This window comes from Aethalodelphis obliquidens, unplaced genomic scaffold (assembly GCF_003676395.1).
Source record: "Aethalodelphis obliquidens isolate GAN/ISIS:26980383/991018 unplaced genomic scaffold, ASM367639v1 scaffold31, whole genome shotgun sequence".
NCBI lineage: Eukaryota > Metazoa > Chordata > Mammalia > Artiodactyla > Delphinidae > Aethalodelphis > Aethalodelphis obliquidens.
In genome coordinates this window covers 14,651,245-14,668,008 of record NW_020837975.1, presented here as the reverse complement: position 1 = coordinate 14,668,008, position 16,764 = coordinate 14,651,245, and the positions used below count along the sequence as shown (strand labels likewise).

At 49.3% G+C, this 16,764-nt stretch overlaps 2 protein-coding genes across 6 annotated transcripts in view; one reads left to right on the top strand and one right to left on the bottom strand.

The window, feature by feature from the left end:
- The first annotated feature begins 3,775 nt into the window (after positions 1-3,775).
- On the top strand, positions 3,776-12,371 carry GTPBP2 (GTP binding protein 2). The gene is made up of 12 exons (XM_027127364.1): positions 3,776-3,994; positions 5,802-5,828; positions 6,115-6,299; positions 6,637-6,745; positions 6,953-7,150; positions 7,450-7,624; positions 7,782-8,001; positions 8,431-8,566; positions 8,686-8,744; positions 9,354-9,525; positions 9,975-10,139; positions 10,372-12,371. Exons 1-12 carry the CDS (start codon positions 3,809-3,811, stop codon positions 10,546-10,548), a joined length of 1,809 nt encoding a protein of 602 aa, XP_026983165.1. The 5' UTR covers positions 3,776-3,808; the 3' UTR covers positions 10,549-12,371.
- An 876-nt stretch (positions 12,372-13,247) lies between these two features.
- Positions 13,248-16,764, bottom strand: part of POLH (DNA polymerase eta) — a 29,293-nt gene continuing 25,776 nt past the window's right edge. For all 5 annotated transcript variants that reach the window (XM_027127358.1, XM_027127359.1, XM_027127361.1 and 2 more), the window contains one exon: positions 13,248-15,486. In XM_027127358.1, coding sequence (XP_026983159.1) covers positions 14,601-15,486 — 886 coding nt within the window. In that variant the 3' untranslated portion in view covers positions 13,248-14,600. The remainder of the gene's footprint in view (positions 15,487-16,764) is intronic.

Here is a 16,764-nt window from a genome sequence, read left to right as displayed (position 1 = left end):
AGGAGGGCCTGGTGGTCCTGGAGACTGTTAGAAAGAAACAACCCCCAAACGGATTCACTTGTGCTAAATCTCACCAAGACTCATTTCCTAACCTAGTAGCAGTTTCAGCTTCTCCTGGAGTGGAATTTTAAACTAACCAGTCTGGAATTTCCTAGTCAGCGCTAGTGAGGTAATCTGCAAGATAAGTCCCCCAACATTCCCCCTAATCCTTTCTTTCCTTTTGCTTACAACCTCCTTATCCTACCCCCCCCTTCTATAAAAGTCTTGCATTTTGAACAGCCCCTCAGAGTGCCTTCGTATTTACTAGATAGGATGCTGCCTGATTCATGAACTGTTAAATAAAGCCAATTAGATCTTCAAATCTTCAGTTGAACTTTGTTTTTTAACAAGACCTTGAGATACAAGAGCATCCTCTATTCAAGGAATTAAAAAGAGTTCAGCTTATGAAGAGTTAAGGCTGTGATGGACAAACAGGAGCCAGATCATGGCAGGGCTTTATAAGCCACGTTAAAGCGTTTGAACTTGATCCCGTAGGGGAGTGGGGGAACCTTTGAAAGATTTAAGTAGGGGAGTGACATAATTACATTTACATTTTATAAATTTAATCTCTACACTGGGTCTAGATTACAGACAGGATAAAGGAGGAGGCAGGGATACCAGTTAGAGCTAGCAACTGGAATTACCCAACGATTGGGTTGGCCAAAAAGTTCGTTCGGGTTTTTTCCATAATATCTCACAGAAAAGATGGTGAAAGAGGCCTGAACTAGGGTAGTCACAGTGGGGTGGAGAGAACTGGGTGAACCCCAGAGATATTTAGGAGGTCCAGTGAGCATGGTGGTTGAGCCCAGGAAGAGGAGGAGGGGTAGAGAGAGACTGTCAAGAAGACAAGCAGGTTTTTTACTTCAGCAACTCTATGACCAGTTGTGCCATTCAGTGAAGGAGGGAACACCAGAGGAGGACCAGCTTTACTGGGGTGTAGGTAAGGAGAAAAGATGAGTTCAGTTTTTGATAGGTTTGCTGTTCCATTGGACAGTGAAGAGATATTTAGGAACACCATTGGGAACAGAAATATGTATTTGAGAGTCATCAGCATGGGAGTGGATAAGATCACCCAGGGAAGCTGTATAGAATGAAAATGAGCAAGGATCCTGAAGACACTAATGTTTAGGGGATGAGCAGAAAGAGAGAATCTGTGGAGGAGACTGAGGAGTAGCCAGAGAAGTAGAAAGAAAAATAGACAAGTATTAGGTGATAGAGGCCAAGAAAAAAGTGTGCTTCAGGAAGCAGGGACCAGAGATCAAAACATACCATAAAAGTATAATGATTAAAATACTGTGGTGTTGGCTCAGGAATAAACAGATAATAAAACAGAAGACAGTCCAGAAACAGATCAATGTATATGTAGATCTTAGTATATGATGAGGGTGACTTCTCAAAGCAAATAACTTGAAACAACTCCCTATCCATTCAGGAGGGGAAAAAAATCAAGTTAGTTCCTATTACACATCCTACATAAAGATACATTCCAAATCGATTAAACATCTACTGGAGAATAATCCATAATTTAGGAGTGGGGTTGGCTTAGACATGACAAAAACCAAGAAAATATAAAGGGGAATATTGCTAAGTCTAACTTTAAAACGTATGTAAATGTACTATACACAAAGAATGAATGACTAATAATTACATACCAGGAAAAAAGTCTGTATGTATACATCCATTATTTACCTCACAGGCAACCACATCATAAACACCTCATAAGCAACCCCTCCAGGAAACTAAACACATATAACACCTTCCATCTCCCAGGACCCTGATCTCCTCCTGGACAGACATCCCTGTTCAGCCTACTCCTCTGCCAGCCTTCACTCCTGTCTGTGGTAAGCCAGGTTGTTTAAGAATGGATATCAGAATGGGTTATCCCTTCCCTTCTCTTAAAAGTTCTCCACTTAGGAGACAAGGGAATTGGAAAGAATGAAGTGAAATTGTGTGTTGGGGTGGTTGAAAGATCTATGATGATGAGAGGACAAGTGTTATCAGGCAAGTGCAGCAGGCCCTGGTTATCAAGAAACCCCAGAGTTGGTGGTGGTGATAATGTTGGGGGAATAGTCTTAGCTCTCGCTTCCAATCCCCAACCTTCTTGAGATCTCTCACTCAGCCCCTAAGTAGCAGCTTCCCTGGTGGGGTTGTGTCCCTGGCTACGGTTGACCTCTGCAGCAAAACCTTCCTTTAGCTGAACAGGGTTGAGAAGTCACGTGTGCTTTCAACCACTGAAGACCACATAATTGGCCAGGTCTGCTAGGCCCTTTTACAGATTTTGGTCCTTCTGCTCTCACCAGTTTCGGGAGCTATATGTGGACAGCAACTACGTGATCAGTAACTTGCCTTTCTCCTTGTGGTCCTGGGGGGAAGCCATGGACTCCACCAAGTCTGAACCCCTGAAAGGATCACCAGAGGTAAGCCACTGTTGCTGCTTCTAGTTTTCCAAGGAAAACTGAGGTCTGGCGGGAAAGGCTGTTTTATTTCTGGGCCGGGTATGAGGATCTCGCTGTTTGTGAAGAGAGCGGAAGTGGACATACAATGGGTGAGTGGTGCGTAAGAGACAGCCGCGGGGCTGGGAATTGAACTCCGCGTCCTGACTCCCAGGTCAGCAACACTAACTGCTTCTCCACTCTGCCTTTCTAGTGTCTCGTACACTGGTTTACGTCACTGAATGTGTTTACTCTCTGCTGACTGCAAGAGCCCTAAAGAGCAAGAGAGACGACAGCTTGGCAATAAAGTCAGAAGTCAGCAGTCCCCTGGGCCCTTGGCCAAGTTTCTATTCCAGGCAACTTCTCCCTCCCTCGCCTTGGTTGACGTAACCTGAACCCCAGCCCCGCCCCAAGTAGGGGCCAGGCCCCGCCTACAGCCCTGGCGGTTTTAAAGCCAAACTCGGTTCTCCCGGATTGGTTCCGCTTCAAAACAAAGGGGAGGGGTAATACTCGCTGTGGGCCCTCGCTGCAAGGCTGGTTTATGGGCTCGGGCCTCGTGTCGGGACCACCGCGGTATCTCGGGCTGCTAAAACCAGCCCGCGGAGAGTGCCAGCCTGGTAATAAACCAGTGACTACTGTGTAAAGGTGGCATAATCATCGTAAAAATAAAAGCCGTAATTAGGCTAACCACCATCCGCCTCCGCCCTGGCATTGGTCCTGACTCACCCAAACGGCACCCCGGCCGTCGAGGGAGAAACTGAGGCACGGGCGGAGCCAGTAGGCTGGAGAGACCAGTCGCCCTGAGTTCTGCAGCTCTCCAATCCAAAACCCGTTGTCTGGGATCGCGGTAAGGGGCTAAACCCAGAAGCGCCTACAAAGTTTGATTCTGATATAAGCCCCCCCGCCTCTGATGACTGCCCCACAACCAGGCCCCAGGAAAAGACCCCCTCATCGCTTGGAGACTGGGAACTGGACTACAGCTCCCTTAGGCCTTTGCGGGCAAAGGCGCGCTCCTTGCCTACGCCCCGAAGCCACCCGCGGCTCCTTGCGCCGCGATGCCGCCCGGGAGTTGTAGGGCGGCGTCGAGCTCTTTCCAGGGAGCTCGCAGGCTTGAGGACTCTATATCCCTTGGTGCCCTGCGGCTGTTTCTGACGCGACCGGGTGGCCAGGGAAGGTGGGGGTGTGGCCTGCGCAGGGCCCCACCCAGCCCTCCTCTGGCTGGCTCGACTCGGCCGTGGCAGTAGGCGCGGCGGCGGCGGCGGCGGCGGCGGCGGCGGCGGCGGCGGCGGCAGCGGCGGGGGGGGAGGGGCCGGGCGGGGGGCTGGCGGCAGCGGCGGATGGACTCGCGGGTATCGGAGCTGTTCGGCGGCTGCTGCCGGCCCGGAGGGGGCCCGGCCGTGGGCGGAACCCTCAAGGCTAGGGGCGCCGGCGGCAGCAGTAGCTGCGGTGGCCCGAAGGGGAAGAAGAAGAACGGAAGGAACAGAGGGAGCAAAGCCAACAATCCCCCGTACCTGCCCCCCGAGGTAAGCACATGAGAAGTGGCGGGGTGAGAGGAAACCACTCCTTCCGGTCCCAGGACTACAGGAAGGCGGGTCAGAGAGAATTAGTACCCCCTTCCGGTGTCAAGACCCCCAGGAGAGGAGAACCCTTCTTTCCGGTCCTAGGACCCTAGGGAGGAGGGACAGAGAGACTGGGCCTCCCCCTCCGGTGTTAGGACCCCAGGGAGGAAGAGTGGGGAAAGGGGATCCCACCTGCATCCCTTTGGGAAGAGCAGAGTAAAATGCCCCGGTCCCCTCCCTGCTGCAACAGGAGAAGGGAGACTGCATCCTGGGATGAGGAGTTAGAGTTTTCTGAACTTGTTCCACGGGGAGGAGAGGAGTACCCGGGAAAAGAGCAATATGTTCCGTCCTTACACACACACACACACACACACACACACACACACACACACGCGCGCGCGCGCGCGCGCGCGTGACAGTCAGGCTTAGTCCTCCCGCCCTTTCCGTGTCCTATGAGGGAGTGGGGACAGCCTCTACCTTCCTGCTCCATCTGTCCCTAAGGCAGATAATAACTGCTACTTTGTCCCTCTTAGAAAAGGAGGACCCAGGGGAAAAGCCTCATCAAGTGGTTATAAAACTTTAGCATGTATGAGAACCACCTGGATTGCTGCTCCACCCCTAGAATTTCTGATTCAGTAGGTCAAAGGTGGCCCTGATAGTCTGCGTTTCTTATAAGTTCCCAGGTGATATGAATGCTGCTGGCCCTGGGACCACACTTTGATAACCATTAGCCTAGACCATTATCTTGTACCACTTTTTGAAACCATCCTAATTCTTTATCTCCAGCAAAATGATAAAAAGGAAGGTCTTTACTGATGGGAAAAGATCTCCTTTATACTCCATGAGGTGGAGATTATGGGTGAAGACCTGTAAGAGCCTGGGAGTCAAAGGGCCTTGAAGAGATGGAATGATAACAGGAAGGGGAAAAGAAAAATAAAATGGTCAGGGAGGAGGAGTGCAGAAATGCAGGACAGGCAGAACAGGCAAATCTCATATCCTTTTGTACCCGAGAGGGGCAGGCTCAGGCAACAGGATCCTTCTGTGTTGGGTCACCTGATGTAGGGAAGAGGAGGAGATTGTGGGATGGACTCAAGATTTCACCTCAACTGAGGCATGAGAGTTAGGGGACAGGAGGGGAAAAGCCACAGTGAGTCTAGTTTGTGGCGTCTGTCTTCTTCATTATATTTTGAGTTTCTTCTCTTCATCTCAACCCCAACTTTGGAGCCCTGCCTCTCTTTCACCTGGACTCCTTTCTTATCAGGCTTGTAGTGACCAGTGCTGAGCTCACCCTTTGGCCGTGCTCCAGAACCTCTTGCAACCTCTTATTCTTGATGTCATCATCTGAGAGGGGCGGGCAGGAAGGAAATGGTGTCTCTCAGATGAGTGGCAAAGAATGGCCTCAGCAGCCTGGACACGGAGAAGACATAGACTTGTGGGGACAACAGTTTGAGGCCCTGGGGGGAAGGGAGGGGGAGAATCTTGCATCCAGGAAGAGCGTGCTGCCAGTGATCAAAAAAGGAGGGAATCCGGGTTCTGTTCCTGGCTTAGATGGGTGACTGACTGTGTTCTCAGAGGCCTTTCCTTCAGAGGGGTCACACTGGGACTGAGTATAGGGCTGGTCTGCCATGACCTTTGACAGACACCTGCCTAAGCAGGTGCAGCCGAGGCTTCCTGCTCTCTTAAGTTAGCTGCCTGGACCGCAGGGGGAATCAAGGGGAAGTAGGGGTTAGGTCTGGACAGTGTGTGGTAACTGCTCCCTGTTTCTTTTCAGGCTGAAGATGGAAACATCGAATATAAAGTGAGTCTTAGGTTGGGGAGGGTCAGGCTGTCCTTGCTGGCGTGGGATGATTTCTTTGAGATCCTTCTAACTTCATAATCTGTAGTAATTTAAAGATGTGGTACAGGGTAAGGGCTCTGTACCTCATTCTGTTGGAAGAGGACTCACTGTTAGAGGAGGTCAGGGATGAGGGTAGTTAAGAGGGAAGGGAAGGTCCTGGTCCTTTCGGCAGGACAGATGGGGAGCATGTGGGTTCAGGAGGAGCATCTCTGACTTTACCTTCTCATGATACCTCACCTGCCCTAAGCTGAAGCTGGTGAATCCATCCCAGTATCGTTTTGAGCACCTGGTGACACAGATGAAATGGCGGCTCCAGGAGGGCCGCGGTGAGGCTGTCTACCAGATTGGAGTAGAAGACAATGGGCTGCTGGTGGGGCTGGCTGAGGAGGAGATGCGGGCCTCCCTCAAGACCCTGCACCGGATGGCGGAGAAGTATGCTTCCCCTTCCCCTTGGTTCTCCTTTCCCTAAATCTGGACCCACGCATGCCCAGTCACCTAGGGCCTGCCTCCTCTTGACAAAGGGCTGAAGTGGGGAGGGTTAGTTTTCTGGGATCTTCTGCATTGGATCCAGGCTTTTTTGCTCCTTTACTTAAGGTTTGTTTGTGTAAAGGGAGCTGTGTATATGGGATAGACTAGAGGGTGGGTAGGAAGTGAAGAAAGGTGTTGGGAGCTCTGTGGGAGGTATGAGAAGGCCATTGGTCCAGAGCAGGGATGGAAGGGGGAAGGGGAGTACAGGTGAGATGTGGCAGCTGTGGCCTTGCTGTGACAGGGTCGGGGCAGACATCACTGTTCTCCGGGAGCGAGAAGTGGACTATGATAGTGACATGCCCCGGAAGATCACCGAGGTGCTGGTACGAAAGGTCCCTGACAACCAACAGGTGGGCCCACACCCTTCCCTGCCTCTCACACCTATGCTCCCTGGGAGGACCCCGTGGTGGCAGACTCTCCCCTGGCCTGGGACCCTGGGGTGGGGGTGGGGTCCAGTTCATCGTTTGGTCCCCAGAAAGTGCCACTGCCTTTGACCTTAACTCTCAGTGGAGAGAGGTGAAGGGTTGGAGCCCTGACCTCTGACAATTCATCCACAGTTCCTGGACCTCCGTGTGGCTGTCCTGGGGAATGTGGACTCAGGGAAGTCGACTCTGCTTGGAGTCCTGACCCAAGGAGAGCTGGACAATGGGCGGGGCCGGGCTCGGCTGAACCTTTTCCGCCACCTGCATGAGATTCAGTCCGGCCGAACCTCCAGCATCAGCTTCGAGATCCTGGGCTTTAACAGCAAGGGAGAGGTGCATGCAATCAACGGGACCCAGTGGGACCAGACTCTAAGGATGGGATGGTAGTGGTGAAGGACAGAGTCTGAGGTCAGAGTGTGGAGCCTTTCTGGAATAGTGTAGACGAAGGCCCTGAGGGCACTGAAGCAGCTCTGACCTCCTTAGAAAACAAATGGGGAATCAACTGAACTAGATCTGAAATGGGGCTCAGGGTTAAGAGGCAGGGTCACCCAGGGACTGGTTTAGGTCCTGGCAACTCTTGAAGGGTTGGGGAGGCTGGCAGGGGTCACTGAGAGCCCTGGGCTCTGGGCCAGGTGGTGAATTACAGTGACTCACGGACGGCAGAAGAGATCTGTGAGAGCAGCTCCAAGATGATCACCTTCATCGACCTGGCAGGCCACCACAAGTACCTGCACACCACCATCTTTGGCCTAACGTCCTACTGCCCTGACTGTGCCCTGCTCCTCGTCAGTGCTAACACTGGGATTGGTACGAGGCATTGGGGCAGGGATGGGGCTGGAGGGGGGTGCTGACTCTCCTACCCTGGGCCTCCTTAAATCTGGGAGCCAGACCAACTCCCCTCTTGCTCTCTCCTCCTTCCCTCATTCTAACTCTTCTTTTGCTGCCTGCCTGCTTCTCTGAGCAGCCGGCACCACAAGGGAACATCTGGGGCTGGCACTGGCCCTGAAAGTGCCCTTCTTCATCGTGGTCAGCAAGGTGGACCTGTGTGCCAAGACCACAGTGGAGAGGACGGTACGCCAGCTAGAGCGGGTCCTCAAGCAGCCTGGCTGCCACAAGGTCCCCATGCTGGTCACCTCTGAGGACGATGCCGTCACTGCTGCCCAGCAGTTTGCCCAGTCCCCCAAGTAAGCCTTTCTCACTCCAGAGCCCTGATCCACAGGGATGGCTCCACAGGGCCCCAGAGCATGGGGTACCCCTCCCCCTAGGGCCAGACCAGTTCTGGTTCAGTTCTGTGGTTTTTCAGGTTGGGATTGTAGGAGGGAGTCTTTGCTGAAGGCTGGACCCTTCCCCCAAGCCAGCTTTGCTGATGCCTGGGACCCTGGAGACGAAGTGCTGTGCCAGGCATTTCGATCTCCCTGGGTTCTGGGATGGGCCTCACGTGCCACACTCCATGGCTCACAGAGAGAGGGCCCCAAGCTCCTGAGAACCTTAGCAGACAACAGAGAGGAGCCCCTCGCCACTCCAAGAGAAGCTCACCTTTCCATGTATAGGGCTCCAGCCTCTGCTTCCTGTTGGAACTTCCTCATCTGCCCATTCCATGCCTCCCTCTACAGTGTCACCCCCATCTTCACACTGTCCAGCGTGTCTGGAGAGAGTCTGGACCTGCTCAAAGTCTTTCTGAATATTCTGCCGCCACTCACCAACAGCAAAGAGCAGGAGGAACTCATGCAGCAGCTGACGGAGTTCCAGGTAACTGGCCATCTGAACAGGCAGTGAGCTGGGGATCTGGGAGGGACCAATTCCAAGCCCCGAGTCTGTTTAGAGGTTTTGGACCTGCCAGCCCTTGATAGAATCTTCTTTGGCTTCAGGTGGATGAAATCTACACAGTACCAGAGGTGGGGACAGTTGTTGGAGGGACACTTTCCAGGTGAATTGCCTTTCTTACTACCCACCCTACTCAGCCCTCACATACCCAAACTCTGGAAGACATCATAGCCCAAAGGAGACCCTGGAGTTGAACAGAGCCCATCTAAAGGATGTGCTTGTTTGTAAATTAGGCTTTCACCATCAGAGGAGCTGGAGAAAGCTTGTGTATTGGCTTATAAGGGAAGAAACAGTATTGCTGCTTATTAGGACTCTCCAGGCCCCTGGGGGAGAAGTGTGGGTCTTGGCCCCAGGAAGAAAACTAGAGTGCATCAACTGACTTCATCTCCAACTAGGGAAATGAGAGGTCCCTTAAGACTCTTTCCAAAGCAGAGGATGAAACCCAAGGGGATAACTGCTTTTTCAGGAATCAGGTGCTCAGTGTCAAATCAACAGGTGCCTGTCTGCCAGCGCCACTGCCAGCCTTTCCTGGTGTTAGCCTTCAGTCTGAATTCTGGACTGGGGCAAGGCAGTCATCTCCCCTACCTTCCAGTTGGAATTTAGCGTCTCTTTCTCCCACCCGAGGGACTCAGTCTTAGAAGGGAAGGACCTAGTAGAGAAGCAGGTAGGGGGGCTTAGGCTGACGCTGTGCCACCTGCCCTGTGGGCTGCAGTGGGATTTGCCGTGAGGGGGACCAGCTGGTGGTGGGCCCCACGGACGATGGCTGCTTCCTGGAGCTGAGAGTATGCAGCATCCAACGCAACCGCTCTGCCTGTCGTGTGCTGCGAGCTGGTCAGGCCGCTACGCTGGCCCTTGGGGACTTTGACCGAGCACTCCTTCGCAAGGTGAGGTGGGAGGGGGGGTTGGAGAACACAAAGAGAAATGCCTGGGAGGCTGGCTCCTTGAATGAGAAGCATCTGTCTAAGGTGCTTCAGGGGAACTTGAAGAGAACCTAGTCCCTAAGCCAAGAAGCTGGTTACACAGACTGTCTGTGTATGGAAAAGGCTTAGGGTACTCACAAAGCGCAGATCACGAAATGTGAATTACTGTGGTGCAACCCGAATGTCCAGGACTCTGAAAGCACTAAGCGTTAGAAGGGTTAGAGGACGTGAAAGGTGGGTAAGGAAGGGCTCCCTCAAAAAGAATAGTTTTCCGTATTGTCTTCTGAGGTCTTTGTGTTGGAAGTCCTAGAGAAGGAGGAAGTTGAGGAGCTGTAAGGGGTGTGAGGGTGGCCGGGGAGGAGAGGCTAATGTGAGGTCTGCCCTTCCTGGGTCTGGGGGCTGTGCCTCCCCAGGGCATGGTGATGGTGAGCCCAGAGATGAATCCCACCATCTGCTCAGTGTTCGAGGCAGAGATAGTCCTGCTGTTCCACGCCACCACCTTCCGGCGAGGCTTCCAGGTGACAGTACACGTGGGCAACGTACGTCAGACAGCAGTGGTAGAAAAGATCCATGCCAAGGTGAGAGGGGCCCAGCCATGCCCCTGTTTTCCTAGGGAAAAGTCAGAATTCTGCTTCCAGAAAGGAGGAAAGCCTGTCCCCATATTCGTAGAGAGCTCCCTTATCCCACAAAGGGGACAAAGCCCCACTTGGGGGGTGGGGCAGACACCTGCTAGGCCCCCGAGGGTGGAGAGCCAAGGCTGGTAGAGACAGGAGGTGCTTTCCAGGGCCAGTGACCATGTATCTGCTGCAGGACAAGCTGCGGACAGGGGAGAAGGCAGTGGTACGTTTCCGCTTCCTGAAACACCCAGAGTACCTGAAGGTGGGCGCCAAGCTGCTGTTCCGGGAGGGTGTCACCAAGGGCATCGGCCATGTCACCGATGTGCAAGCCATTGCAGCGGGACAGGCCCAGGCCAACATGGGCTTCTGAACTCCTCCAGGCAGGCACAGCTCTACTGCTGTCTCTACAGTACATAAGGTGACTTCCGGCCATGCTGCCTCCTGTTAGCGGCTCTGCGTGTTAGTAGGCTAGGGAGTGAGGGGTGCTCTCTACTGCTTGCTCCCTGCCAGCTCTTCTGGAGAGACGCCAAGCTTGGTGTGACCAGGGAGGGGCAGTCCTGAGGGAGAGGACAGGAGAATTCAGGGCAGTGCTCAGCAGCCGTGTGTCCGCCTGGTTGGCTCATCAAGCCTGGCATCCCTAACGGCCTGTCTACTGGAGGGAGCTGATCACCGCCACGTTGGCCCCACTGTCAGGACTGGGCATGATTCGCCGGTGTGGTCCCTGCACGTCAGGAATTGTCACAACAACTGGGGGTGGTCCTCGAAAGCACTCCTTTTTTCTATACCTCTTCTCAAGGCCATGTAAGTTGCCCATCTCTACTTGACTGTGGACAAAAGACATCTGCTCCTGGCCCTCTGGTGGCCCAGGGTCTGAAGAAGTGGCACAGGGACAGTGAATGGCAGTGCTCCCGCCCTGTGCTGAGACGTGAGGTCTGCTCTTCAGCTTTGTCTCCCTTCCCTTCTTCACTCAAGGGCCATGTCCCCAGTTCCTCCTCTCAAAGGCCCCACAGGTGCTATTTGTTGTGCTGGCCGAGGTGTGGGGCCGCCAAGCTAAGACTTGGCGTACCGAAGGTCAGCTGCATGTCAATCAGTCTTGTCCCCTCCTCTGCAGCGATCTGCTAGTTTTAATGCTGGATCAAACAGGTTGTTTTGCCACAGTCCCCAGACTGGTGGCTGGGGACCTGACTCACAGCTCCCCATCCTGCCCCCATGTAAGTCCTCTCTTATTTTAGTAATTTGTAGTGATCATCCCTTTCCCACTGTTGCAGGGAACCTGGAGGAAAGGGAAAGATGTTGCCATACTTGCTATTCTTTAGAGCATGGATTCCCTCTTTCCCTTTGTTAGTGTCCTGGGTTCCCATGGACTCAGGGATTTGGTTGAGGTTTCTCTGCATATATATATACATATATATTATATATATATATATATATATTTAAATACACATATATATATTGTACAGAATAAAAATGTTTTATTGAACACACTGTGCTTATGCTTAAGACCCAGGCGCATCTTCCAGAGCTGGATTCCTCTCCAGGATCAGAGACGAGTGAAACCCTTACACTGCTGAGCCCTGAATGGGGGAAGAACACATTTGGTATCTCATTCACCCTGCCTCCTTTCCTCTCCCCGACTTGGCTATCAGTATTCCAGTGCTGTGACTCAAGGATTCTGGCCTGTTTTGCATAGTTCTTTGAGTGAGCAGAATAGAAAGTGAAACTGCCGCCTTTTCAGCTAAGATAGGTGTCCACCCTGTACTTGAGGAGTTGGCCACTTGCTAATGGTCACAGGGGTAAGGAGGCTGATGACTATGCCCTGTCAGAGATTTGGAGATAAGCGTGCCAGCTACTTAATGACGAGTAGAACTTAGAGACGTGGCAGTCTGGTCCTCACGCTTTTCCTAGCAATGCAAGGTAGCCTGAAGTGAGGTTTATATAATCTAAACTGGCTTTTTGGAGCCGAAAGCCAGCTGGCGAAACCTTTGTCCCTTCCTCCTGTTTGTGTTCAGAGTACCTGACTACGACATTTTATGGGTGAAGAAATATGGCCCAAGGTTTAAGTCAACTGTAAAAAGCAGGGACTACAGGGACTTCCCTGGCAGCCAGTGGTTAAGACTCCACGCTTCCACTGCATCGGGGCGAGGGTTTGATCCTGGTAGGGGAACTGAGATCCCGCATGCTGCGCAGTGTGGCCAAAAAAAAAAAAAAAAAAAAGCAGGGACTACATTTTCAGTACTGATCCTTGCAAAAGAAATTTAATGATAAATGTGGGCCATGGTCCCACGGGTATTTTGCCTCCAGGGTATTAAAGTGATAGCCTCCCCACCATTCAGGCTCAGCTGCTTTTTATATATCACTGGTTTAACTTGCTACTAAGAAGCCTGTGGTTGAAGAACTTCCTCTTGGTGTTGGGAACTAAGAACCATTTACTTCCTTCTGTACAGTTGCTGATAAACCGCTATGAGGGAAGGTTATAGTCAGCAAAAAGGTACTATAGCCTTCTCCCAACACTGACGTTTGCATGTCTGTCTGCTGCCCCCTCCACAGGCTCACTGCCAGTATGCTGGGGCAGGGCTGGCATTCCCAAGAAAACAACGTGTGCTGCTGGTATTGTCTTTATTGGTTATTCACTAGTGCTCCCCCTACCTCCCCCCACTACCTGTCTTGGCCTCTAGAAGGTCAATGAAACCAAGGTTTCTACCACATTACTTTTCTATTTGACTCCTTCCAGTCAACTGAAGTGCTAAAAATTTGTTCAACTTGATCTGTACAGCACCCAGAGGAGATTTTTTTTTTAAACTTCTCCCTAGATTAGGAAAGGAAGTTTTGGAAAATGATACCCAGACATCTCCACAAACTAATGAGGCACTTTGCTACATTAATGCAACATTGAGGAGTATAAAAAGGTGTATAAGTAGTATGTACATTTTTATTGTTACAGTTCTGGTGATCTTAAAATTTTCAGTATATACATTTCATCCAGTGACTATCAAGCACCTGTTGTGTGCAAGGCACTGTGAATTCTTGCCTTTAAGAAATCTACAAATCTAGTAGGGAAAGAGCCATATATACAGTAAGCACTATCTTTTATTAGATATTTAACTGCCACAAAAGTGGAAGGTCTTTCTGGAAGAAGAAATAATTTGCTAGACACAGTGGTTTTCAAATGTTCCCCCTTCAAATTACAGACCCCCAATTTATAAATAAGCTAAAATAAGCCTAAAAGTACTGGTTTGAGTACATGTATGGGAAGGGGGACTATGTATTCCGTTCTCCCTACCCTCTTATCTCCCCCCTCCACTGCCACCACTCAGTTCATCTTTGATTGGGTTCTCTGTGTAATCAACATTTCCCATATCAGAAAAGCCAAAACTGACTTTCCACACATAAGAATGGAGATTAAGAATACAGTACTATAAACATGGACTAGTGCAAAAAGCTACAGTAATTCATTTAAAACCCTAAACTAAAGATTCACACTTCAGTAGGGAAGAGATGAACGTGCCAGTGACCCTGAAGGCCCAAGCATTTACCTCTTACATTTGTCTTTAGGGTTTAAGGAAATGACCTTGCCCTCTACAAACCTGGTGGGCTGTTACTATCTTCTAGATGGGTATTTCTCAAATTTGTTAATATACAAATTCAGTAGGGGTGGGGGTAAGGCTGAGACTATTTCTAACAAGTTCTCTGGTGGTGGAGCTGCTGCCCCTCAAAATCACACTTGGAGTAACAAGGTCCTAGAGATGATCTAGTTCTGATCATGACTTAGCCAATCTAAACAGAGTTCCTGAGCTGGTCCAGTAACAGTCTCACTGCAAGAGGTAGAAGGGCCAATGGCTAAAATTGTGGCTATGATAGGGTTTACTTGAATGAAATTCAGTATTTATTGAGTAGCTTCTCTGTACACAGTCCTGCCCTAAATTAGTTACCACTTTAGGGTTTCAGGTCTTCACCTCACATAAAAAAATTTTTTTAACTTTTTTTCACTCAGTTCCTTTTATGTGCCAATGTTAAGCTACATACTTTAAGTACATTTTTCTTAATCTTCAGTAATCTAAGGCATTATCTCAGTTTTACACATGAGGAAAGTGACTTGCTCAAGGCCGTATTCCAAGAGGCAAAGCCAGGTTTGGAACCAGATCTCTTAACTTCCGAGGCCCAGGCATTTTAAACTGTATGACACTGCTTCCCTAAAGACTAACAATTAAAAACTCAATACAGTTGTATCTCTGGAAGATGAGTTTTTACATCCCTGTCAACAATAGAATTAGAATCCCTGAGGTGGAAGCCTTAACTCAGCATCTAACCAGATTATTTTCCTTATTAAAAATTTTATAAAGTTATAAATTTCCTTGAGAAGTGAACATATTTCCATCTCCCAGTTACAAATAAAAAAACCCTGCGGCAAGCCTGAGGGCAGCACTAGTGTGTTAATGGCTTAAAAAATGATTCCAATGTCTGCATGCCCTCAGGCCTAGGGCGTTTATTCCTGGAGGCCAAAGGGCTCTTGGGATTTCTTTTGCCTTGAGGAGAACTGGCAGGAGCAACCCGGGGGTTGGAGTGGGGCTGCAAAAAGGATTTCTGCAAGTCCAACGCAAAGTGATAGTCTGTATGCTCTGGCATCTCCCATACAGGTACCAAAGAGCCACACTTCTCACAGGGCACTTGGTCCTCAGCAGCCAGAAGACTGGAGGTAGTAGGTGCCTTCTGAGCCACCTCCAGAGCAGACTTGGAAGTTAAAGAAGCAAGGCTGCTTAGGCTGTTCTGGGCCAAATCCATCTCTGCAGGAGTTGCTTTGAAGGATCCTAGCTTCAACACCTTTTCACAGACAGGGGCACAATCTGGACACTCTGTTGGAAAACAATTTGGTAACTCTTTAGGACTGGACTGTGGTTTTTGTGGAGGGAAGAAAACATTAGTAAGCTGTTTCTGCTTTAGAAGCAGACTCTTCTGTTTAAAGAAGGGCTCAGTTCCTGAAGTACGACTGGTTTGGAAAGGTAATGAGGGCTTGGAGGGTGAATTGCTTATGGGGGCCTGCGTAGTGGCAGTAAGAGAAGAAAGTGAAGCTTCTTTGACTTTCTGCTTTTCTGCAGCTTTCTGGAAGAATGATTCCAGAGAAGTGGTTGCTTTCTTAGTGGTTGTCACCGCTGGGCCATTTTCCTGGGTCTTATCTTCTGAACGGGTAATTGGCACCTTTGACGGAGAACTTGGGTCACTGCTCAAGAAGATGGTGATGTCTGTGCCAGGTGAAGGGGCAGAGGCAGAGAATTTGGTAGCACAGAGGAAAACCATTGTAAGGGGAGGGGACCTGAATAGAAAGTAAAAGAATAAGATTAGCACCAGGTCACAGGTTCAGTTTGTAAATGATTGGGATTCTGGTTCTGCCACAAAAGGAAACTGTTACTGCAGTGGTTCTCAGACTTTAGGGTATATTGGATTAATAGATTCAATAGACCTGGGATGGGCAGAGAATTTGCCATTCTAACAAGTTCTCAGGTGATGCTGATATTGCTGGTCTAGGACCACACCTTGAGAACCACTGACTTTGGTGAACACCTACCAAGTCAGATGTGTAAGTTGGATCCCCTGACAGCTGGGTTTATTGTTTTCATAAGATAACTTCTGCAGAGCTGCTGAAATTCAGGGTTGAGGCAAGAAACTATTCAGGGCAATAAAAAAGCTTTAGAATATTTAGAGTGGAAAGACTTTTGAAAAAATCCTCTTACGCACTCTTCTGTTTTTAAACAGAACCGGAACTCTGACAGACTTTGAACTCTGGAATTTTTAGAGAATGAAATTTCACAGCTGCTTTGGTTATCTGGTCTCAGAAATATTTCAAGAAATTCCTGTCATAAAGTTCCTCATGTCTAATTACCCAAATAAATTTTCACATGAGTTGAATTTTGGAAGATGAAATGTGCTTTTATATACAGATTAGTCCCTTGATGAGGTAAATTTAAAAGTTATCATGACAGTATCTCACTATTCTCTTTCATGCTCAGGGACAGTCTTATAATCAGACAACGTTATGCTTCCCTGTCAATATTTGACACTCTTGGTGAGTAGTATTTGTTATAGTCTGTCAATTTACAAGGTTTAATGTGAACATAGTATCACAATTATCATTTGGTTCAGTAAAACCATTCAATATTTGAAAATAAATATACCAGGAAGTAAAAGTAAATTATTCTAAGAACAAAGACTCTAACTTTAGAGACCCATACCTGTCGTACCCTTACATTCAGATATGCAGTAACTTAGGTGCCTAACTAAACTTTTTTTTATAATCTCCAATGTAGATCTATAAATAAGCAACCAATTTATCTTCCTCACATAATTATATTTACATTGTGAATCTGGAATACTTTTTTCAATTTAAGAGGCTATGTTAAATAAATAATTATGGTATTCCAATACTGAAATCATTAATATCTGGACAGTAAATGAACATACTCCAGTATATACTTGGTTATCTTTAATGGCCAGCTGAAGTGAAGTTTATTATTATGACATTTGGTATTACACCAGTGGAGCTTGTAACTGAGTTGGGATGTGAGAGAGAGATTACTGGTGAATAGGTCACTTT

Coding starts and splice junctions, on each gene's coding strand:
- GTPBP2 (XM_027127364.1), top strand. CDS start 3,809: ATGGACTCGCGGGTATCGGAGCTGTTCGGCGGCTGCTGCCGGCCCGGA. Junction 3,995..5,801: donor CCCCGTACCTGCCCCCCGAG/GTAAGCACATGA, acceptor GTTTCTTTTCAG/GCTGAAGATGGAAACATCGA. Junction 7,151..7,449: donor GCTTTAACAGCAAGGGAGAG/GTGCATGCAATC, acceptor GCTCTGGGCCAG/GTGGTGAATTACAGTGACTC.